This window comes from Manis pentadactyla, chromosome 15 (assembly GCF_030020395.1).
Source record: "Manis pentadactyla isolate mManPen7 chromosome 15, mManPen7.hap1, whole genome shotgun sequence".
Classification (NCBI taxonomy): Eukaryota; Metazoa; Chordata; class Mammalia; order Pholidota; family Manidae; genus Manis; species Manis pentadactyla.
The window spans coordinates 3,732,629-3,756,429 of NC_080033.1; the positions used below are offsets into that span (position 1 = coordinate 3,732,629).

Consider the following 23,801-nt stretch of genomic DNA (forward strand, 5'->3'; position numbering starts at 1 on the left):
ACTGAGTGATCCTGCAGTGTCTTCCTCCTCCTTATCTCCCTCTCCGAGCTGGGGGTTAGTCTTCACGCTTAAAAAGCAGGGAAGGCCCTGCCCCTTCCAATCCTTCTGCATCCCTATTAGCGGAGGGGCCTGCGCGACAGGCTCTCATTGGCCCAGAACTGGCGAGGAGGGGGTCTAGAGTGAATACGCGCCGGTTATGGGCGGGACCAGACTATACCTAGGGGGAATCTCGGAGCAACCAATCCCGGGCCGAGAATTGTGTTGTGGGGCCTAGCAGGGGGTGTCCCGACCCCTCCTTTCTGGGCATCCTGGGGGATGACCCCGGTGCCAGGCCCGACGCCGGCCGCCTGATGCCGGGCGGGCCGAGCTAGGGATGCTGGAACGAAGGGCGTTGCTATGGCAACGGGAGGCAGGGCCTGGGGGGGGGATCGGTCCCGGGCGGGGGCAGCGGGGGCCGGCGGTGGCTGTGGCGGGGAGATGGCGGAGCGCGGCCCGGCCTTCTGCGGTCTCTACGACACGTCCTCGCTGCTTCAATACTGCAACGGTGAGACCCCTCCTCAGTTCCGACCCTGGCCCCCGCCAGGACTGGACTCATCTCCTCCTACTCCAGGCTCCTCCTTCCAAGTCCCCATCCTCACCCCTTGCAGAAGATTTCCCCCAACGGGACCCTGACCCTAGAGCAAGGTCCCTGATCTCCATAAGCCCTGATCCCAGTCCCCCATCCACTTTGACCCTCCCCTTCTCTCGAGATGTCTGGATAGAGAGAAGGGGACAGAAGCTTCAGAAGCTTGGGGTTGAAAGGGGGGGAAGGCCTCCCTATTCTCCCTCAGTGTTTTGAGACCCTTCCCCTTCTCCCTGGCAGAGGGATAGACAGATTAGGAGGAGGGTGGGATTTGGTGTCGGTTTGTGGGCTGGATATGGGACAGAGGAGGGCCACCAGAGAACTTTGCCTCCACTATATCCCCCATATCCTTAGGTCCTGTCCCTCCCACCCTTAGGACTCCCCCCTTCTCCCTAGACAACTTGGTATGATTCCACAAGGCCCATTGGGGTGTCAGGCCCAGATGAGGAAAGCTGGAGGCAGAGGGGAGGGGAGACATGAGGAGAAGTAGGAAGTGGGAGCTCTTGTCTGGGAAAAAGGGCCGAGGGTGGGGGAGTGGTCTGGAGGGAGCAAAGGACTTGAGTCATTGGGTGGGTGGCAGGCAGGCCAAGGCCTCAGAATGCAGCTGGTCTCTCTGGGTGGGCGCTGAAGGGCCAAGGTAAAAACTCCTCCCTTTCTCTCAGGAGGCCCTGAGATGGAGCTATCTTCCAGTTTGGAGATTCATTCCCCTGGGCACACAAGCCAGTGCCAGGGACCACTGGAGATGGCAGAGGGCCAGAATGCTCATTTTGTCTTTCTCTGCCCCTCTAAAGAGGCAGAACGACAAGGTGCCTAAACCTGGGTGGAGTACGAGTTCTGCTGCTGAAAGGCTGTCCATATACAAGTAACTTGATCTCTGCAGGGCTCAATCCCCCTCCTTGTCCCCTCCCCTTAAATTGGTTATAATACTACAACTACCACACTTGCCAGGAGCGTTGGGCACCATATAATAGTTAATTGTATTCTGGATATATACTGAGCACATCCCATGAGCCAGAAAACTGCTAAGTGTTTTGAATGAACAGTGACTGCCCCATGTAATCTTGCTACAACAAATCTTCTTCTTCTTCTTTTTTTGGTAGTATTATTACTAGCAGGAAGAGGGGACTCAGCACAAGTTGGCAATTGGGCTCTTTTGCACCCCCCATCTATTAGCTGTGTGACCTTTGGCCAGTCTGCCCACCCTCCCAATGCAGTCCTTAGTTTCCTCCATTGCAAAAGTGATGCCAACAGACCCTGTAATTCCCTTCTCTTATGAAGTCCGAGTCCTGACAGCTTTCTCCTTCCGACCTCGGGAGGCCCCCACCTTCCTCTGCAGGTCCAGGCACTGGACCAGAGAGGCTCTGGGTGGGGGGCAGGGTGGGCGAGGCCCGGCAGGCGATTGGGCGGCCGCGGGAGGGAGGGGAGGGACGGACGGCTGCACTGCGGAGCCCAGCGGACGGGCGGGGAGGCCTACAGACGCGGGATGGCAGGTGGGACCTCCACTCCCCGTCCGTGTTAATGCTACCACTTCCACCCGACTGGGGGCTGGGGCTTCCTTAGTTGTTGATTGGTCTGGGAGGGAAGCGGGCAGGGGCATGGTGACCACCTGGGACCTCCGCCCTTCCCACTTCGGGAAAATAGGCGGGGGTGGGGGTTGTGGGTGATGAAAGAGTTATTTGGCAGCACTCACGGGCTGGAGAGGCGAGGGAGAGCCGAATCTGGAGAAGCGAAATAAAGACGCGGAACAGATGAGAGAAGCTTCTGCTGGGGAAGAGTTTGAGTGTCAGATCCTAGCCCGCATCTCTTTCCGCGGGTCTCCTGGGTCTGCGATACACTGCCTGCAACCCCAAAGTCTGCCACCAGGGGCCGTAGAAACTCTGTCCTTGCAGCAGTCTCTAGGGTCGAACCCCTTGGTGAAGAGAGAATGGGAAGGGGAGGGACCAGGCATGACCTTTTGGTTTGGAAAGTCTTAGAAATAGGGAAAGTTAGTACCACGCGCAATAAAATAGTGATATTCGTTAGATTTGGGGATCAATTCCAGAGCGTTGGTGTCACTAGAGTAAATCGATGTCATCCTTAAAATGTTGCTATCAGTCATAGATGTTTAGTATCTTAGTCACAGATTCTTAAAACTAGAGTTGGGAGGCTCTTGATTAGTAGACTCTTAGAAGGTAAGAGGGGAAGGGACTTCCCTAAGGTCACACCTCCAGGGCGCTGCGGCCGAGAGAGGAGTGTGGGGGCAAGGGCTGAGGGCCGTGGGGATTTCCTTCCCCTTCAGCGCCCTCTTCTTGGCCCACCTCCAAGCCTCCCAGCCCCGGGTTGCTGGAGAGGAAGGGGGCGTGGCTGGCCCCCACTTAGATCCGAGAAGGTGGGAGGGACACCTCGGGCGTTAGAGCTCCTGGGTGGCCCCCGCAGCCAGCGCTCCCATGCCTTTCAGATGACAATTTGTCGGGCACGAGCGGCATGGAGGTGGACGACCGCGTGTCGGCGCTGGAGCAGCGGCTGCAGCTGCAGGAAGACGAGCTGGCGGTCTTAAAGGCGGCGCTGGCTGACGCGCTGCGTCGCCTGCGGGCATGCGAGGAGCAGGGCGCTGCGCTGCGCGCGCGAGGCACTCCCAAGGGCCGGGCACCTCCGCGGCTAGGCACCACGGCCTCGGGTATGGTCACCAGAGTGAGGGGATGAGATGGGAAGGGACTGTGGCCGGGACCTCACACTCACCCCTTTCTGTCATCTAACTTCATCCTCTAGTGTGTCAGCTCTTGAAAGGCCTTCCCACCAGGACACCCCTCAATGGCTCAGGACCCCCGCGGCGTGTGGGCGGCTATGCCACATCCCCATCCTCCCCCAAGAAGGAGGCGACCTCTGGGCGCAGGTAAGGCCTGGAAGTTGGGGTCCCCAGACACCTCCAAGACCTTGTGGGAGATGGAGGCAGCTTTTATGGAGAAGGATGGACTCATGTGCTTGAACTCCAGCAGTGGAAGGTGCCGGGAGCTTCTCGCCAGCCTCAGGCAATTGCTTACTGGTTTTTCAGGCTCCACCTCGAACTGTGTGCTCTCTCTTCGCAGTGCCCGCCGCTACTTGTCACCAGAGCGCCTCGCCTCGGTACGCCGCGAAGACCCCCGGAGCCGTACCACATCTTCTAGCAGTAACTGTAGCGCCAAAAAGGAAGGGTAAGTGTCCGAGGCGGGGTCACGTCACAGAAGGTGGGGCCAGAACCCCAGATAGGCGTGGGAAGGAGGGGGACTTATATAGTGATGCCCCAGGCCACGAAGTGATAACCTAGAGCGGGGTCATCTAGTTCAGAAAGCGGAGACAGTGAGGGAGGCTTGGAGGGATTAATCTTGAGGCACGGTCGAAATGGAATGCCTGTAAAGACGGAGCCCACAATGAAGGGGGTGGCCAAAGCCAAGGCCTGGGCTAGAACACACGAAGCGTGAATGGGTAACGTCTCCCGGGTGGGTCTGAGTAGAAGTCAGGGAGGAGCCAGCTTTGTGGGCGTGGCCATTAAGGTAAAGGAGAGTTCCTGGGAGTCTCAGGGCTGGGGTCCCACGGTGCTCGGAAGCATTAGGGGGAATTCTGAGAGGAATGGGGTGTCAGAGGGCAGGGCGTGATTGGAATTTGAGGGCGTGGTCAGAGTGTTAGCCTGGGCAGAACCAGAACCTAGGGTAGGGGTCACTGAGCTGACGACGAGATGGGGGCGTGTCAGATGACAAAAGCCGGGCGGAGAGGAGCCCGGGACGATACCGGGCAGAAACGAGTGGTTTGAACGTTGGGCGGGACCACAGGGGGCGTGACCAAACATCAGGGGGCGGAGTCAACGCAGGGACTGGATCACGTGCAAGTAGTCCTGGTCAAAATGCTGGGCGCAACCAGAGGCGGGGAGGAGGGCCCGAGGGGAGGTCATTTGCCAAGAGAGAGGTCAGTTGTTGGGCAGGATCAGAAGGAGGTAGGTCTGATCAGGTGCTGGGCGTGGCCAACTTCGTAGGCGGGGCCATACTGAAGACCCAGGCGGAGTAAAAAACTTCAGGGTGGAGTCATGATGCAGTGGGCGTGGTCAGGGCTGTGCGGCCCAATGAGGCGAGATATGGCAAGTCACACATTTCAACCCCGCGCAAACAATAGCAAACACGTACATAGCGCTCTTTCAGGCATTTTACATAAATTAGTCAACGTGATCTTCGCAACGACCGGGAAGTATGTACTCTTATTATTCCCATTTAAAAGAACGAGGAAACCAAGACAGAGGTTAGGAACTTGTCCACACTGCTAGGAAACGGCAGAGCTGGGATTTGAACTCAGGCAGGCACTCCCCTAAGTCCATGTTCTCAAACAACACTCTCCCCCGTCCCCAAAAAAGAGCCTGGTGTCGGGACCCCACAGCCCGGGATCTGAGACTCAATGTGACCCGCCGCTCCCGGGGTCGGCCGCGGAGGGCGGGGCAGGGCGCGGCGGCTCCGGCACCTCCCAGGGCCGGAAGCGGCGGAGTCGGCCCGGGCTCCACCCCCGGCCCAGAAGCTCCGCCAGCCGCCGCCATGAGTAGCTTTGGAGCTGGGTGAGACCCTCTCGCAGACCCCCTCCTCCCTGCTCTCCCGAGGCCTGTATCCCGGGGTCTTTCCCCTCGCCAGGGACCCAGGCCCGCGAGCATCACCCCTTTCCGCCGGAGGAGGGAGTGTAGAGACACACCCCTTCCCTTAAACTTTGACCGCTTCCATTGCTGCTTGAAGTTTGGGGCGCTGTGGGACTGCGGGTGGGGAGCCCTGGGAGAGCTATGCTGATTAGGAGGGAGGGGTCCCTAATGACTCCCCTCTTCCAGGATCGCGTTCCTGCCACTTCGTGCTGTGTGACTTTGGCGATCACTGCCTCTCTGGGCCTGTGTCTTAGGCTCTGCAAGATCAACCGAGCAAAGCACACGGCCTGCAGAGAGGCAGCGCTCCGCTCCTTACTCGGCCCCCATTATTCTCCAGAAAGTTGCGAAGGTGGGGTGGGGGAGTGTTTCTCCCCTTTTCTGACCTGCCTGCTAATTAGGGTGCTTTGTGTTTTTTTTTGGGGGGGTCCTTTTCTGACAGCAAAACCAAAGAAGTTATCTTCAGCATGGGTAAGTGGGGATGGGAAAGGGCTTGGCTGGGGACTTGCTGGGGGAAGAGGCCCAGAGCTGGAGGTCAGGAGACCGGGCTATTGAGCCATTGCCTCTCTGGCCTCAGTTTCCCCACCTGTTTGTTTAAAAAAGTGAAGCCTGACAGGGAGAGAAGTAGGGATGGGGGCTAGTGTCAGCTCCTGACCTCTGGTGGCCGGGGGTGTCCTGGCAGAGGAGGGCTCCGTGAAAATGTTCCTGAGGGGCCGCCCTGTGCTCATGCTGATCCCGGACGAGCTGGCGCCCACCTACAGCCTGGACACGCGCTCCGAGCTGCCTTCCTGCCGGCTCAAGCTGGACTGGGTGTATCCTTTGCTTGGATCCCTTCCTCCCGGTTCCCCACTCCCCACCCTCCAGTCAGTAGGGGGAAAAAGCCCTTCTGGTACGGAACTTCAGCGGTAGGAAAGGTCTTTGTACCGAAAGTGGGGCTTCCCAGACATCTGAGCCTTGAGGGGTCAGGCTGACCCTGGAGTTGGGAGGGAGCAGATGAGAGCAGATCAGCTGAGATGCCCTTTTATGATCCATTAAAGCAGCGAATGTTTGCTGAGCGCCTTCAGTATGTCAGATTCGCTTCTACGTGCCAGCTGTGAGAGAGATGATAACGCTTAAACAAGATAATTTCAGTTAAGTAATAAATGCTGGGAATACAGTGACCTAAGCTCACGTGAGAGTAGTGCCTGGGTTTCTCTGAGGAGGGGGCATTTGAGCTGAGAATTGAACAGTTGGGAGCCAGAGTAGGAAGAACTTCTTGCAGCCAGAGTGAGTTGGAGTATTTGAGAAATGGAAGTTGGTAATGGTTAAGAATCCTGTTTTGGGAGCCTGCCAGAAATGGGTGGAAACCCCAGCCCGGCCTCCAGCTATCTGTATAAGCCTGGACAAGCCACCTTGCCTTCCTGTGCCTCAGTTGCCTCCTCTGAAAAATGGGTTTCATGATCTCAGAATCCTAGGTCTGTGAAACAGTGTGTAAAGGTACCCCATAAATAGGGATTGATAAAATAATGATTAATCATTATTCATCACTTATTATATGCCAGGCACTGTTCTAAGTTTTTTTCATGTGTAAGTACATTAAATGATATCCTTCTCTTTTGTAGAATTGAGGATATATTTTTGCAGCCAATGGCCTCTGAGAGCTCCCTGAAGCCTACAGGTTGGAAATTATTATCCCCACTTTCTGGATGAAGAAACTGTGGCCAAGAGAGGGGACTGAGTCCTCTCTTAGGGAGTCGGAGCAGATCTGAGCAAGAACTCTGACTCTGGGCCTGAAGCTCTTTCAAAATGCCCACTGATGTTTGGATCGACATCCTAGGGATTGACTCAGATGAGAGGCAGCCAAGACTGAAAAAGTCAGTGTGGGCCTCAGATTCCCCATCACTAAAATGACTACCTGGTGGAGCAGTTTCTATGAGTCAGGATTCACATATTGAATTCATTCAGATATTTTCTAAACATCTGGGCCAAGTGCTACACACCACTAGTCACCATGGCAGCATTTGCCTACCCTCCTGGGGCTCACACTGTAGTACAGGGACAGACTCCTTGACAGTGACAGTCCACCATGGACGGGTGGGAGAGGGGAACCCAAAAGGGACAGCTGACCCAGCCTGGGGGTCAGGGAGGGCTTCCCAAAGGAGAACTTATAGAAGTGAATAAAAATAGCTCAGTCTTGGCCACCATGGAACTCAGTCTCTCCGGGGAATAGGAACAGTTCACAAATGGACCAGATGATTACTAAGGGGGATGAGTCCAGTTGAGGAAAAGAGCTTGAAGGCAGCTCTAAGGAGGTGACAGCTGAAGAGGGTGGCAGGTAGAGTGTGCTAGGCAAATTAAGAGGTTAGTGCCAAGGCCTGGGGTGACATTTTGAGAAACTCACAGATCATAGGGCAAAGGAGAGCAGAAGCTGAGCTAAGGTCAGGGAGGGGCCAACCAGGCCAATGGGAGGAGCTTGGGCTTTCTCCTAGGAGCCCTGAGGAGCTACAGGAACTTCTAAACAGAGGAGAGGCAGCTGTTCCTTCAACAGATACTGAATTCTTATGTCTGCTGTATACCAGGCCCAGGTCTGGGCACAAGGGCTACAGCAGTGAACAAAACAGATCCCTAACCCTCCAAGAGTAGCCGCCCTAGCTGGGGAGACAGGTGAGTTAGATAGTGCTTGGGATGATGATGGGTGCACGACAGAAGCATGAAGGGGAAGGGAAGGGAGGCGGGGGCAGTGAGTGCATGAGTGTGCAGTTTGAAATAGCATAGACAGGAAAGGCCTCTGCCAGGGGCTGACAGAGTTGAGCGGAGACCCAAAGAAGGGGATAGAGCCGTGGCAAGAGGAAAGGGGGAGTATTCAGAGGGAACAGCAAGTGCAAAGGTCCTGAGGTGAGAGCAAGGAGGAGGCAAGTGTGAGGGGAGTGAGGACTCAGGGCCCAGGTCAGGCCAGGCCTTGTGCTGGGGCTTTCATAAGGGCTTGGCTTCTGCTCTGAGTGAGATGGGACCCAAGGGAAGGTTCTGGTTTGAGGAGGGATGTGAGCTAAGTTAAATGGGTTTTAACAGGATCCCTATGGTGGAAGGGAGGGAAGTGAACAGGAGGTTGTATTTGTTTCCTGTGACTGTGTAACAAATGACCACAAACTTGGTGACTTAAAACAAGAAAAAATTTTCTCTCATAGTTCTGGAGGCCGGAAGTCCAAAATCAAGACGTTGGCTGGGCTGCACTCCCTCCCAAGGCTCTGGGGCAGAATTATTTCATGGCTGTCTCCTGGCTTTTGGTGGCTCCTGGAAACCCTTGGTTTTCTTTGGCTTGTAGCCACATCCCTCCAGTGTCTGGCTTCTACATGGCCTTCTCCCATGTCTGTGTCTGTTCCTCTCTGTCACTTATGAGGACCATGGTCATTGGATTTAGGGACCACCCAGATAATCCAGGCTGATCTCATCTTGAGATCCTTAATTACATCTCAAAGATTCCTTTTCCAAGGAAGGTCACATTCCCAGGTTCCATGGGTTAATATTTTGGTGGACATAATTTTGGCAAGGTGGAGCGACGACTATCATTCTACCCTCTTCAGGGGTAAGAGTGGAAGCAGGAAAATTAACTCCAACTACCTTGTTGAGATGGTTCGTCAGTTGGGTAGTCAGTCGGCACATGCAGTGCAAAACAGGCTCCTTAACCTCCCTGGGGCACCTCCAGCTATGGCTACCGAGGCCGAGACTGCCGGGCCAACCTTTACCTGCTGCCCACAGGGGAGATAGTATACTTCGTGGCCTCCGTGGCCGTGCTGTACAGCGTGGAAGAGCAGAGGCAGCGGCACTACTTGGGGCACAACGATGACATCAAGTGGTGAGGCCTGGGAGAGGCCCTGCTCAGGACTCATAGGGGCTGTGGGGCGGGTCCAGCCTTCCTTGGGCATGCAGGCTGGATTCCAGGAAAACAGTGTAGACTGATTATCAGTATTTTAAAGATCGGTGAATTCACTCAAATGCCTGGATTGTACACTTGTAAAAACTCCTAGCTGGAGTCCCAGACAATCTGCAGTACATTCAACACAGGTAGTGGCGCCCCTTTAAATGGGAGCACTTTCCTGGCCACCATTTGTGGTATAGGCCTGAGACCTGCAGGCATTTGCGTTGAAGATCCCAGGTCTTAGGCTTGCTTCTGGATCTGGGTACCCAGAGAGTATCCCTTATTGTTACTGAAAGGCTAAATAAATGGTAATTGACTAAATAACTCCTTCCACCAACTTGTGAAGAACCAGGCATTGTGACCGTGGCCTGCTGTGGGAGATGTCCTGGACTGCTCTGAGTGCCCTTCCTTCCCCTGAGTTCTGTGCATGTGTCCTCTCTCCTCAGCCTGGCTGTCCACCCTGACATGGTCACCATCGCCACTGGACAGGTGGCAGGCACCACTAAGGAGGGAAAGGTAACAGCATGGAGCTCCTGGACACTGGTGGGTGGGTGGGGAACGGAGGCAGCTGGGCCCCCCAGGTAATATGCTTCTCTCTTTCCTGCAGCCCCTGCCACCGCATGTGCGCATTTGGGACTCAGTTTCCCTCTCCACCTTACACGTGCTGGGCCTGGGAATGTTTGACAGAGCTGTGTGCTGTGTAGGCTTTTCCAAATCCGTAAGTCCTCTGAGGTCCCTCACCTGACCCCAAAATCTGGAGCCAGTGATTCACCTTCCCAGCCGCCCCTTAGGGATGGAGGCCATGGTTTGTGGAGGTGTCACAGGTGTAGGCCATGACCCCCAGCAGAATTCCAGGCCCTCCAGACTGTTCTTCTGTTTTTATGACCTCACAGGCCTGTTTGGTGAGCCCTTGTGAAGGGGAGGCATATGTCCTGATTGCCCCTAAATGCTTCAGTGATCGTTTATAGTCAGTCTATACTTGTATTATTTTTTGCACCAGCTTTCATTCTCAAAAGGTTCTTATCCCATAGCCATTTTAAGCCCAGTGTCGAGGGCTGTATGGCATCTTGTACCATCCTAGATGGGTGTTGGCGGGTCTGGGCAAGATAAGTACAGAAATCGAGAGTAAGCCTTTAGGAATTTGTAGAGCAATTTGACATTTTCACAACATCGTGGTATGTGATTGGAGGACTTTTTATTTTTTTAATCATATTTTACATTTTTAACATACTTTACCAAAGTATTGGTCTGTAATGGATTGGGGAATTAAAATGCAAGATAGTTCCCACAGATAGTTTAAGGACTAGGTTAGAGCTTCACAGGTTTTCTGAGGCCTAAGGAGACATTTGAGAGCTTTGGTGGGGGAAAAACCTACTTTGTTGCCAAAGTGGTATGTGAGGGGAAAACCCTGCAAAATCAGAATTAACCTGTGTTGAGCTAAAGGTATAAAAAAACCAACATTTTACCAACTTTATTGTTTAATTTCAGATACTTAAAAATCATTCCCTAGGAAAATGCAGATAGATGGCTTCAGTAAGAATTCCTGACTGTGTGGTAGCTACAGAGAAATTGTAGCTGAGGATAAATTAGATGAGTTTCTTAGGGACAAGTCATTTCAAAGGGAAAATTATAAAAACTCTTTAAAACGTTTGTGTGGCTGCTGGATGGAGTGTATTTTAATGTGCTTCCTATGACGTGAGCCAGGGCCTTTGAGAATCTTAAAATAGGCCGAGTGGTGAAGGCCGCAGTGGGGGTGAGGCTTTGGGTGGGGGAGGGATCCTGACCCACCTTGTCCTTTTCCCCTCCTGTCCTAGAATGGGGGCAACCTACTCTGTGTGGTGGATGAATCCAATGATCACGTGCTCTCCGTGTGGGACTGGGCCAAGGAGGCCAAGGTGGTGGATGGCAAGGTGGGGGAACTCTTCCCGTCTTCTCTTCTTGGGGTGTCCTGTAGCACTCACCAGATGCTAGTAGTTAGGCGTCTTGAATCAACCTCACATTTAAGTCCTGGCTTTGCCATTTGCTGGCTGTGTGACTTTCAGACAAGTGGCTTGCCTTCTTTAGGCCTCAGTTGCCTCATCTGTAAAATGGGGATAATGAGGCCTTGACTTTGATTTTGGGATATAGGATGGGTGGACCAGACCCATACAGAAGGGTTGGTATGAGACAGCTGCTGACTCTGCAGTCCTGCGACGTCCGAGACAGACCTTAGCTTTCGTCTCGGACAGTGGCCTGTTTTACAGCTGAGGAAACTGAGGCATGGGGAGGGGAGAGGTCCTTGCCCAAGGTCACACACCCATTCTGGGCTAGGGGCGGGAGACCCAGTCTGCACTGGGCCCACAGTTTGGGGAAGGAGAACTGGTTGAGAGGCTGGGCTCTGGAGTCAGGCCTACATGAGCTGATTTTGGACACAGGTCTTACCTGGCTGTGTGGCCTTAAGCAAGTGACTTCCCCTCTCTGAGCCTCATTTCTTCATCTGTAAATGGGGAGGGGGAGTAGTAGTAATGAGCCTTCCTAACAGGGGGTTGTGAGGATTCAGTGAATTAATGAATGTAAAATGCTAAGCACAGCGCTCGGTGCAGAGTAGGGTCCCCAGGCACCTGCTGTTATGGCGATGAAGGCAGCGAGGCTTTATTGGGGCTGGCCCTCCCCCCTGTACTTTACTTTGCCCAGATCAGAAAGGTACAGGCAGGTAGGGTGTGCAGTGCGCAGCCCACACTGCTGTATAGGATAATTCTACATGGCTTGGGTGTGGGGACCCCGGTAGCTTGCTGGTCCTCATTCAGCATCTCCCTGCTCCCCAAAGTGCTCCAACGAGGCTGTGCTGGTGGCCACCTTCCACCCCACAGACCCCACTGTGCTCATCACCTGCGGGAAATCCCACATCTACTTCTGGAACGCGGAGGGGGGCAGCCTGAGCAAGCGGCAGGGCCTCTTTGAGGTGAGTGCCAGGGTGTGGGGATGGGCTGGCCCCGAAGGAGGTAGGCAGGGACACCAAGGCAGACAGCAGGACATACCAGATGGTCCCAGAGGCTGGAAACGACGTGGATGCTGCGACGTTGCCCGCTCGGGCTTCAGTTTCCTCATCCATACCATGGGGAGAGCTTCCCAGCTCTTTGAAGTTGTAAGGATTCAAGGGGACAAGAGTATGGCAGCTCCTAGCAGATAGGAAACGCTCAAGAATTGCGTACTGTGGTTGTCCATATTATGGGTAAACATGGAGAGGTCAGAGGCCACCTGGCTGGGAGAAGCACACACGGAGACAAACAGTGGGAAATAAGAGGCAGGCGCTCCTCTGAGAGGGTTCCCCTGTCTTTGGAGCCAGTGGGGCTTCCACCCCAAAATGGGAGGCCCTGGGAACACCAGGCACAGATGGAGATGAGACGGAGATACTAGGAAGAGAGTGTGGTGGGGCTAAGAGAGGGATTTAGAGACAGACAAGGTGGGGAGGAGACCAAGGGGCAAGGGGAGAGGAATCCAAGTGGAAGAGAGCAGGGGACACAGGACAGGGAAGGGGACAGAAAGCAGGGAGGAGAGAGAGGAGGCAGGAAGTGGGTCTAGGGGTGGGAAAGGGAGACTGCTATGATCAGAGAGACTCTAGGCGACATGAACAGTCCATGGAGGTGGGTTGCAGATGGGGGTGTGCCAGCCGGGGCCTCACCACATATCATGGAGGGGGTCCCCTGGACCACAGTCCAGGATGATGGGTGAGCTCGGGGAGGCCGTCGTGCCTCAGCAACCTTCTGCCACCTTTTGCTTCTGCCCTGTTTTAGAAACACGAGAAACCGAAGTACGTGCTGTGTGTGACCTTCTTGGAGGGTGGCGATGTGGTCACCGGGGACTCTGGGGGGAACCTCTATGTCTGGGGCAAAGGTCAGTGTCACCCCACCTGTTTGGGTCCCCACCGAGTCTTCCCTAATCCCCTTTGGCTGTGCCTCCCTTTCCCTGACCCTGCTTGTGTGGAATGTATGATAAAACAGGCTAATTCCTTACTTGTCCAGTTCCAACAGCCCCTTCAAAGGCGCAGCTCCAGGATCCTCGCTGCCATGAAATCATGTCCCACTCGTCCTCTGCAGATCCCATGTAGGGATCAAGTCGAATTCTAAACAAATGGGTTAGCCCAGTTGTGGGTGGGTGGACAGATGGAGAGGTGGTTTATCCCAGAGCAATGAATGAAGAATGGGAGGATGAAGGGGGGCTGCCCTGGCCAGTGGTGGGGAGAATGAGTGAGTGAAGGCGCGGTCCTCTTTAGTGATGGATGATCAGGTAGATAAACAACTGAAGAAGTGAATGGTTATCCCCATAATGGATGACGTTGTTAATGAATGAATAGGTCTTTTCCCAGGCAGCAGATCTATAAATCAGTGAATACATGAGTGAACAAATGAATGAATGGGTACCTCAGACAATGATTAATGTGTTATGGAAAATGAATTGTTCCAGGAAGTGGGTTGATTACTGAATGAACGTGTGAGTTGATTGTCCGAGCCAGTGGATGGATGAATAAATTTGTTGTCCAACCCAACGGATTAATAGGTTGCCTTAGCCAAGGCTAATGGGATGAATAAAAGCTTGGCCCAGCCTTTGGGTGAATTGTGAATAAAGGAACGAGTGGGTTGCTCAGACAGTGGATGGTAAGAACAAATGAGTGAGTTTTTTTGCCTGGACACTTTAGCTTTTATATCCATTGTGCTCCTTGGTCAAGGCTATACTGAATATTATTCCCATTTCACAGATGAAAATCAGTAGGCTCAGAGAAGGGAATGACCCGGTAAGTGGCCCATCTGGGCAGAGTCAGGGCACTTGGGCTCCAAGGCCTTGCCCTTTTCAGGCCACCTGCTGCACCCATCCCACCGCACGTGGGCGTATGTACATATATGGAGACAGGCCTGAACCTGGTGTCACTCTGGGACCTCAAGTAAAGGCTTTCTCTCTGGACCTTGGATTTCTACCTCTAAACTGACGGGGGTTTTCTCTAAGTACCAGTCTGGGCCGCTGTGGGGTCACCAGGACGGGTAGTAGGAGGGAAGTGGTCCTCGGAGGGGAGCAGGTCTTGGGCTCAGGTCTGGGCAGTGCCCTGGGCTCTCTGTGTGGCCGGCAGAGTCCTGGTCCTTCTGAGACTGAGTGGTGCCATCTGTATTATGGGTGTAGTATCACTGTCTCCCTCCCAGGGTTGTTTTGAGCTTCTCTTGAGGTTAGACAGCTGAGAATAAACTCTGAATAACTGGCAGTGCATCTTTCCCAGTAGACTATAAGCTCTCTGAGGGCAGAGACTGGGTCCTAGTTGTTCCTATGCCCAGTCCCACCACTAACTGGGCCCATCAGGGTGTTTGGTGGGTGGGTGGGTGGGCGGACAGATGCAAAATGATGCGTATGCACATGGCACCACATCTGAGTCTTGAAGGAAAGCAGTTTAAGCGGGTGGTTCCTTCTTCCTTTCCTCTGAGTCCCTCCCCAGCCTCCTCCCTGGCCTCCTGGCCTTCAGTCTCGCCCCCTCCAATTCAGTTTATTCTCAGAACCAAATGTAAATCTGATCTATCCTTCCTGTGCTGAAGCAGTCATTTACTCCCTGTTTCCTTGAGGACAAGGTCCAGATTCCTCACTGAGACCTCGAAGACCCTGCATGGTCTAGCCCTGCCTTCTCTTGCCCCTTGCACATTACACTTAGTCACACCAGATTTCTTTTAGTTCCCTAAGTAGTCCATACCCTCTGCCCTTTGCACACATTGTTCCTTCTGCCTTAAACACTTGCCTACCTTCTGTTGTCCTAGCCAATTCCTACTTAACCTGAAAATCCTTGCTCAGTCATCCCTTCCTCCTGGAAGCCCTCCCTGGTGCACCAGGTTGGGTGCCCTCTGTGGAATCCCACAGTCCCCTGGGTTTCCCCAGCCCAGCCCCAACCACCTAGGGTTGTCACTGATTGGTAGTAGGTCTGTCTCTGAAATTGGACTGTGAGCTCTAAGAAGTTAAGATCTGACGTTGTCTTGGTCACCCCTCTGTCCCTAATATCACCCAGCATGAGGCTGGGCCCAGAGTCAATGCTAGTTAAATAATTGTTGATTAAATGGGTTACTGGATGAATGAATAGGTGTTTAGATTGATAGATGAGTGGATAATTGGGTGAGTAGGTAGATGGAGGGAGAATAGATGGATAGTGAGTGGATGTTTGGATAGAAGCATGGATTGACTGATGGATGGGTAGTTGGATGAAAGGGTGAATGAATGGATGAGAAGTGGATTGGTGGATGGAAGGAAGGAAGGGTGGGTTGATGAATGGATGGATGGGTGAGTGCATAGATGGGTGGACAGACCAGTAGATAGGTGAGTGGATGAATGGATGGGTGAGTGGGTAGGTGGATCAAAGTGTGGATGGGGAGATGTTCATTCAGATGGCTTTATGGTTGGATTAAGGTATTTGAGTAGATGGCTGGTGGGTAGGTGGTTAGGTGGATAGAAGGAAAGGTGGGTGAATGGCTGGATGTAGAACTGAGAGTGTGAAGTGCTTTCAGGGGTCAGTACAGGAGAAGTTTCCCCACACTGACCCCTGCGCCGGACACCCCACAGGTGGGAACCGCATCACACAAGCAGTATTGGGAGCCCACGATGGCGGTGTGTTTGGGCTCTGCGCCCTGCGGGACGGGACGCTGGTGTCCGGAGGGGGCCGCGATCGGCGGGTGGTCGTCTGGGGTTCTGACTACAGCAAGCTGCAGGAGGTGGAGGTGAGGAGAGGGGGAGGCTGCTGTGAAGGTGAGACCCCCCCCAACACACTCCTAATACTAGACCCTGCCCCGCCATGACTCCACCCCCACCTCTGCATCCTCTCACTCACCCCCCTTGCTTGCCCAGGTCCCCGAGGACTTCGGCCCCGTGCGGACAGTGGCTGAGGGCCGGGGAGATACACTGTATGTGGGAACCACCCGCAACTCCATCCTGCAGGGCTCTGTCCACACCGGGTTCTCGCTGCTCATCCAGGTGCGTGTCTCTGTTCTGCATCTTGCCCTCCCTCAGCAGCCATCTTTTTTCTGCACCACCTGCCCCTCCTCTCACTCCCATTTCTCCTTACTTCCCGCTCATCCCCTTTCCTCTGGCCTGGCAAACATCATTGATCTTCCTTTTACCTGCTCTTGCCCCATCACCCCACCCCTGGCCTAGGACCCCCCAGAATGCCCCATGGTCCAGCCCCCAACATGTTATCTGCTAGCGCAGCAGAGGGTCGCTGGTTCCCGGCTCAAGCTGTGCTGCTCTGCCCTTCTGACCAGGGTGGTGGCCGTTTGGTAAATGCCCTGGCAGACTGCCTGTTGGTCACCTGCCCAGGCAACTGCCACAGTCAGTAAGAGAGCTGAGGTCAGATTCACCAGGTTGAGCACCCTCCCAGGATCCCACACGCTTCTGAGCGCCATCTGACTCCCAAGGTCAAGCTCCTACCCACAATGTCACTTGCCTCCCAGAGGCCTGGATGGGCAGCATTTGCCTCGAGCCACATACTGGGGCTGAGGTCTGCCTAGTTGCAGCCTCTTTCAGCAAACTGGGGAAAGGTTCTTCCCTGGGTCCCCTGTGGTGTGGGGGGGTGTTGCTGGGGCTAGTCCAGCACTTTTTTCTGGCATCAGGCTTTGGGGAAAAGGGGTCTGGATGGGCAGTCTCCATGCTGCCATCTCCCCTTCGTTCCAGGGCCACGTGGAAGAGCTGTGGGGCCTGGCCACGCACCCGAGCCAGGCACAGTTTGTGACGTGTGGACAGGATAAGCTGGTGCATCTGTGGAGTGCGGAGTCCCACCAGCCCCTCTGGAGTCGGATCATTGAGGTAAGGGGACAGGGGACCCACATACTGTTCTAACAGAGCCACCTGTCTCAGTGTGTCAAGGTCCAGTGCATCAAACAGAAACCACACCTGGTCTACTTAAGCAGAAGAGGATTTAATGTAGGGAATGGGTACTTAGAAACTTGGAAGGGCTAGGGGAGCGGGTTCTCAACTGGAAGGAAGCCCAGAACACCACAGAACTGACCCACCAGAGGAGCTGCTGCCTCTCCCACAGTCATGAGGGTGGGGAGGCAGGAGCCACTAGTTCAAGAAAATGCAGTCATCATAGCTGCAGTCCAGGAACCTGGAAGATGTGTTCCCTGCAAGTGTTGGCTCTAGCGCTACACTGTGCTATACATGGGGCTATTCAAGTGTAAATTAGTTTTAAAATGTAAATAGAATTAAAAATTCAGTTCCTCGGTTGCACTAACTACTTTTCAAACATGTGGCTAGTGGTCACCATTTTGGGAAGCACCGGTGGAGAACATCTCCATGACTGCAGAAGCTTCTGTTGGGCTGTCTTGCTCTAGAGTACCCCATGCTGGTTATGTTTGCACTGGCCAAAAATGGATACTCTGTGCCCTTGCCTTTCTAGACTAGTGACTGCTCACTACCATCGCAGATGACATTGCCTTCACAACCCAAATGATCACTGGAAGTGGCAGAGTGAGGCCTCTACCTTTTGCCTTCCGGAGCCCACAAAAATGCACCATTGTTGGACCCAAAGTAGAGCAGAACCCTAGCCTCAAGGGATTCTGGGCAGTGTAGTTTTGAAGGTCCTTTACCTGTGCAGTTCAGTTCATCAAACCTCCACACGTGCTTCAGGGTTTTGCTCCAGGAATCCAAGACTACCTGTAATCCTGGATCACTTGATGGACTTTGAACTTCTATGAATCCAGGATGGTGTGCCCTGGAAATTGTTAGGGCCTTGTATGGTAATCCTCCTTCTGGCTGCCTAATTGAGCACCTACTATATGCCAGACCCTGTGCTCATCAGAGCAGTTCTCCAGCTTGTCAGGGTATCAGAACCACCTGGGAATTGTTAGAATCCTGAGCCCCATGCACAGAGTCTGACTCAGGGTATCTGAGTTTGGGACCAGAAATCTGCAGTTTGTAACAAACTCCCTCAGGTTGTTCTAATGTGGGCGGTCTGTCGACCATGCCTAGGTAAAATCAGTTCCCTATCATCACAATATAATTATAATCATAGCTGACCTTTATCAGCTTCCTGTGGGCCATCTTACTACTCTAAGGACTTTATACCTTGCTTATAGCAGTCCTGAGAAGTGGTGTTCTCCATTTGCTAGGTGAGGCAACCGAGGCTAGGACAGAGAAAGTTATTTGATGTCACGTAAGTGGGAAGTGTCAGAACCACAGTTTGAACTCAGGTCTGATTCCATGATGCTCTATGGTCCATGAACTAATCAAATGCCTGCAAAATTTTAAAGAATAATAATACTCAGTCCTGGGTGTTAGATAAAGAGGTAGGGAAACAGGCTGTCAGACACATCTGGTGATAAGTTGGTATTTTATGGAAACCAATTTGGCATATATCAAAAATCTTAAAAATATGGATGTCCTTTGTCCCCAAAATCTTACGTCTAGATAGTTACCTAAGGAAATTATCTTGGAAGACTAAAGCTGTGGGAATTGAGGACAGGAGTGAAAGTGGATCCAGCATCAACAGGCAGGAGGGATGTTTCCTGTTCAAGTTGACACGTTAAAGAAAAGGAAAATGGTTTCCATGGTGTCTGTGGCAGCAGGTCACTGGGGGGCAGCAGAGGGAGGTGAGAGCCCTCAGGCCAAGCTGAGAGTTGGCTCTGAGGTCGGGGCGAGGCCAGATGGAAGGTGGACCCCAGCTCTCAGCCCGGCCTCCTCTCCCTTCTCAGGACCCTGCCCGTTCTGCTGGCTTTCACCCCAGTGGCTCTGTCCTGGCCGTGGGCACGGTGACTGGCAGGTACAGCTGAGATGGGCATTTGGGGAGGACATCTCTGCTCCCTCTGGGAACTGTCCCTTGACCACCACCCATTTCCCTACTGCCCCAAAGCCCGCAGAGAACGTTAATTAGGTACCGACTGTTTACCAGGCCTTGATCTTCCAACATTCCTTTGGAGTCAGTCTTTCCCAAATCTGTGGGGTCCTTCTCCCAGGCCCCACAGATTGCCACCCTCTCTACCAGATCAACTCACCTGTTCTCCCTCCACCATGCCTTCTCCTTAAAGATGGCTGCTGCTGGACACGGAGACTCATGACCTGGTGGCTATCCATACAGATGGCAATGAGCAGATCTCAGTGGTCAGCTTCTCTCCAGGTAAGGCTCAGAGCTTGGGATCTTGGAGAGGCAGGACCTGGGAACCGAGGCCCAGAGTGACCCGGCAGGAGGCAGGGGTGGAGCCTGTGTGTCAAAGCTTAGGGGCGGGTCTAGGACTAGCGGCGGTGGAGCTTGGAACTGGGATAGTGGGGGGCTGAATCTGAGAGAGGAGAGGGTAGAGCATGGGTGCCTCCTCATAGCCCCCTCCCCTCCCCCAGACGGGGCGTACCTGACCGTGGGCTCTCATGACAACTTGGTGTACGTGTACACGGTGGACCAGGGCGGCCGCAAGGTCAGCCGCCTGGGCAAGTGCTCGGTGAGTGGGCAGTGGCCCCCAGCCCGTGCCGCCACCCGATCCAGGGCGTGCAGAATTAACTTATTTTCTACCTCAAGGGAGCACAGCTTCAACACAACTGACTGCCCTGATCTTATCCAGGAGTTTTAGCCCCGCGCCCTCATGTGTTCTAAGCCCGCCCCTTTGTGTGGCCCCGCCCCTGCATCCTAAGACCGCCTCTTCGTGTAGCCCTGCCCCTTACGTTCTGAGCCTCCCTCTGTGTAGCCCAACCCCCTGCATCAAAGCCCACCCTCCGTGTCTAGCTCGGCCCACTTGTCCCAAACTCCCCTTGTGTTCGAAGCCCTTTTTGTCTGGCCCCGCCCATGGTGGTCTGGCCCCGCCCCCATGCTCCAAAGACTTCTGTATCCTTCCTTTAGCTGCCTTGTGTTCTCACCGAACCTCTGTATTTTGCCTTCCTCCCTTCCTGGTCTAACCCCACGGCCTCCAGCTCTAACTCTCTCCCTTCCCTCCCCTGCAGGGCCATTCCAGTTTTATCACCCACCTGGATTGGGCCCAGGACAGCAGCTGCTTTGTCACCAACTCTGGGGACTACGAGATTCTGTACTGTGAGTTCTCTGAAATCCAAAGGCATTCCTCCTTAAGCCTCCCTATTACGTGTGCGGTTTGCATAGATTTCCTTGAGTTCTGAGGGGGGAGGCTATACTTCAAGTCTCCTCTGGCCCATGTGCTCAGGGGCTGTTCTGATTGGCTGATTTCCTCCCTGGTGGGCCCCACTTTTAACCGATTTGTCCCCTTCCCGGTTGGATGGGTACAGTACAAGTTTCTAAGCATGTGATCCTGTTCAGGCCTTCGGGTGTCACCACCCAGAATCTAGACCCACAGCCAGTCTGGAGAGGTGGAGTAGGCCCTAGACCTTTGTCCCCTATCTCAGACCTCGTCCCATTGCCTGTAAAATGGACGGATTGAATCAGTAGTTCTTCCCGCTCTGAACCCCTCCTGTTTTCGGCCCAGGGGACCCTGCCACCTGTAAGCAGATCACGAATGCAGATGCTGTGAGGAATGTGGAATGGGCCACAGCTACTTGTGTCCTGGGATTTGGGGTGTTTGGTAAGTTCTGGAATGGGGAAGGTCCCAGTGAGGAGTCCCGAGACACATCCCTGACTGGTAGTTTTCACAGTCTCTGATTGGTTGCCTCCCGGATCGGAAACACCCCTTTCCACATCTGGGCAGTATTTGTGGAAGAGGAAAGAGCAGGGTGAGATGACTGCTCAGGTCCATTGGGTCTGTAATCTATGAGACCAAATGGGTGGTGGCAGCTGGCTCAGAGAATTCCACATTGCCAGTGTCCCAGCCACCCATTTATTCAGGCATTAATTCAGTCAACTCATACACCGTGAGGGCCTCTGCCCAGCCCTAGGCTAAGCAGTGCTGGGACAGCTCTGGCCCTGCCATAATGGGCTTCAAAGTCCAGTGGAGGAGACAGACCTGTCCCCAGACAACCAAGAGTAGACTGGACTTGGACAAGGAAGCCCAGAGGGAGTGTCTGTCCCCAGCCTGGGAGGAAGTCCGGGAGGGCTTCCTGGAGGAAGGGACATTAAAGATGCATCTGGAGGATAAAAAGGTTCATTCTAGGATGGTGAAGAAGGAAAACAGTCTCTAGTCAAAGGGAATAATAACATACAGAAACCCACAGGTGACGTAGAGCATGGCATTTGGAAAAATGCGAGAAGGCAAGGTGGCTAAATCATTGCAGAATTAAAGAGAAGTACTAGTGAGGATGAGGCTGGAGCACTGTGGGGACCAGGCCAGACAGAGTCTGGGGATCACGGTGAGATGCCTGGGCTTTCTCCTCGTCTCAGGAGAGTTTTGAACAGTGAAGAGCCACAGAAGGGTTTTGAACACTGAAGGGTTCAAGGTCCAATAGACATTTTCAAAAGATTCCAACTCCCGTTGGTGACTAGGCATGGGCTAAGTGAGAGGAAGGCAGGGAGGCTAGGGTTGGGGGGCTGCTCGTCTTGGGGGGCCCTGGCCCCAGCTGACTTTTCACCCCCATCTCGCCCACAGGGATCTGGTCCGAGGGAGCGGATGGCACTGACATCAACGCCGTGGCCCGCTCCCATGACGGCAAGTTGCTGGCTTCAGCTGATGACTTTGGCAAAGTCCACCTGTTTAGCTACCCATGCTGTCAGCCTCGAGTGAGTTCCTCTGAGGAGTGGGCAGGATGGAGGTAATAAACAGCATCCGGGACATGATTTAGGCAGCCCTCTCCAGACCTAAGTGTCCCCATCTATACAAGGTGGACAATGGCTTGGTCCCAAGGGCCTTCCTTAATCTGAAAGTTGATAAATTTCAGTCTGTGATGCTAAAGCTCTGAGAGCCTGCAGTTGGGAGATCTTTGGTTCTTTTATCCTTATTAACTCTAAAAATATTTATTGAGCACCTATGTGCCTGGGCATGGGATACAGCAGTGAACAAGACAGATGACCTCCTTTCACTTTCTTCTTTCCCTGTTTACAGGCCCTCAGCCACAAATATGGTGGACACAGCAGCCATGTGACAAATGTGGCCTTCTTGTGGGATGACAGCGTGGCCCTGACCACAGGGGGCAAGGACACCAGCGTGCTGCAGTGGCGGGTGGTCTGAAGTGGAGACGGTGTGCCGGGGTAGAGTTAGGTGGCAGGGCTGGAATTCTATTTTCGGGAGATGTCTATTGCCGAGTAGAGTAATATATACCCAGAGTATGTCTATAGCAGAGGGGGTATGGGGGGAGGGTGGACTGACAGAAGTGTCTATTTATCGAGGTGGGAAGAGGGGTCACATTGCTTCAGGGGGAACCATTAGGATATTTGATTTGGGGCGTTTTTTAAGTTTATTCTTTTATATCATCCAAAAATAAAGACATGCACTGAGGTGGAGTGTCAGGGTCTGTGATGTGTGTCAATAGATTGAGAGCATCTATAAGTGAATGTATATGGGGTATGTGGGGGGGTATTAGAGTGTTTGTAATGAGGGACCATTATTACTCAGGTCTTTAAGCTTGACAGAAACCAAGTTTGCTTCAACTTAGGCCAAGAGTGAACTTCAGTTGGCCCACATTGCCAAATAAGGAAGAGCAGGCATGACTCTAGGCTTCGGGGCCATCAAACCAAAGATTTGAGGGCAACCAGGATACTTTCTCCATACCTTCTCTGACCTTTGAGTCAGCGTGTTTTTCTGGGATCAACATTCTCCAGACCAAAGAAAATTGGCACATAGCAGCTTCAAAGCTTGTTATCAAACCAGCCTTGGGCCCCGAGTCTAAAAATCCCAGGGAAGGGCTGTGGATGGCCCATCTGCAGATCAAGCAACTTGTCCTGATGGTTGACCTACTGTGATGGGCTCCACTTGGGTGAAGCCCAGCCCTGGACCAATGACTGTGGTCCCAGAGATGGAATAGTGTACAAACCTGGAAGCCTCCACCTGAACCACAAGATTGAAGTAGGACAAGGGAAGTTTTCAGAGAAGTGGGTCGATGACACAATAAAAGTTTGGGAGATGGCGTGTGAGGACTCTGGGTTGCAAGACACAGAAACCCAACTCCATCTGGCATACACGATAAAAAGAAGTTGCCAGGTCATGGAACTGGGTAGTCCAGGAGGCCCAACCGGATTCAGGGGGTGCAAATGTGGTTGTTGGGGTTCTGCTCTTGGGGATTTCCCAACTTAGAATCTGTACTCTTGAGCAAATTCTTAACTTTAACTTTTTATTGGTGTTTCACATAAATGCAGAGAAGTACATTCATCATAAATATACAATCTGCTAAATTCACAAACTGATCCATCCAAGCTCCCAGATGGCGAAACAACATTTCCTGCCCCGCCAAAAGTCCCTTTGTGCCCTATCCCAGTCTTTGTCCCCTGACGGTAACCACTACCCTGACTTCTCACAGGAGATAATTGTTTTACCTATTTTTGCACCTTAAATCAGGGGCTGACAAACTGTTCCCATAAAGGGCCAGATAGTAAATATTTTAGACTTTGTGAACCACCCAGTCTGTACCAACTAATTCTGACGTATGACAACAACCACAGCGATACATACATGAATGAGCTTGGCTGTGTTCAAATAAAACTGGGTACTAGAACTAGAATTTCTCGTTTTCCATGTCATGAAATGCTCTTGTTTTCATTTATTTTGAACTATTCAAAAATGTAAAAACCCCCTTAGCCCATGGGTCGCACAAAGACAGGCAGTAATAGGATTCGGCCCACAGTGGCG

General features: G+C 53.1%; 1 protein-coding gene across 1 annotated transcript; it reads left to right on the top strand.

Annotated features, from left to right (window-relative positions):
- The first annotated feature begins 270 nt into the window (after positions 1-270).
- Positions 271-23,338, top strand: EML2 (EMAP like 2). The gene is given in 23 exon segments (XM_036885580.2): positions 271-419; positions 422-544; positions 3,060-3,278; positions 3,371-3,494; positions 3,688-3,792; positions 5,689-5,717; positions 5,929-6,058; positions 8,929-9,078; positions 9,588-9,657; positions 9,749-9,859; positions 10,956-11,051; positions 11,948-12,082; positions 12,915-13,014; positions 15,706-15,860; positions 15,988-16,113; positions 16,810-16,941; positions 18,828-18,895; positions 19,161-19,249; positions 19,468-19,565; positions 20,062-20,149; positions 20,556-20,651; positions 21,609-21,739; positions 22,062-23,338. Coding segments are annotated over 23 exon segments (2,547 nt in total). The 5' UTR covers positions 271-373; the 3' UTR covers positions 22,188-23,338.
- The last annotated feature ends 463 nt before the right edge of the window (positions 23,339-23,801 follow it).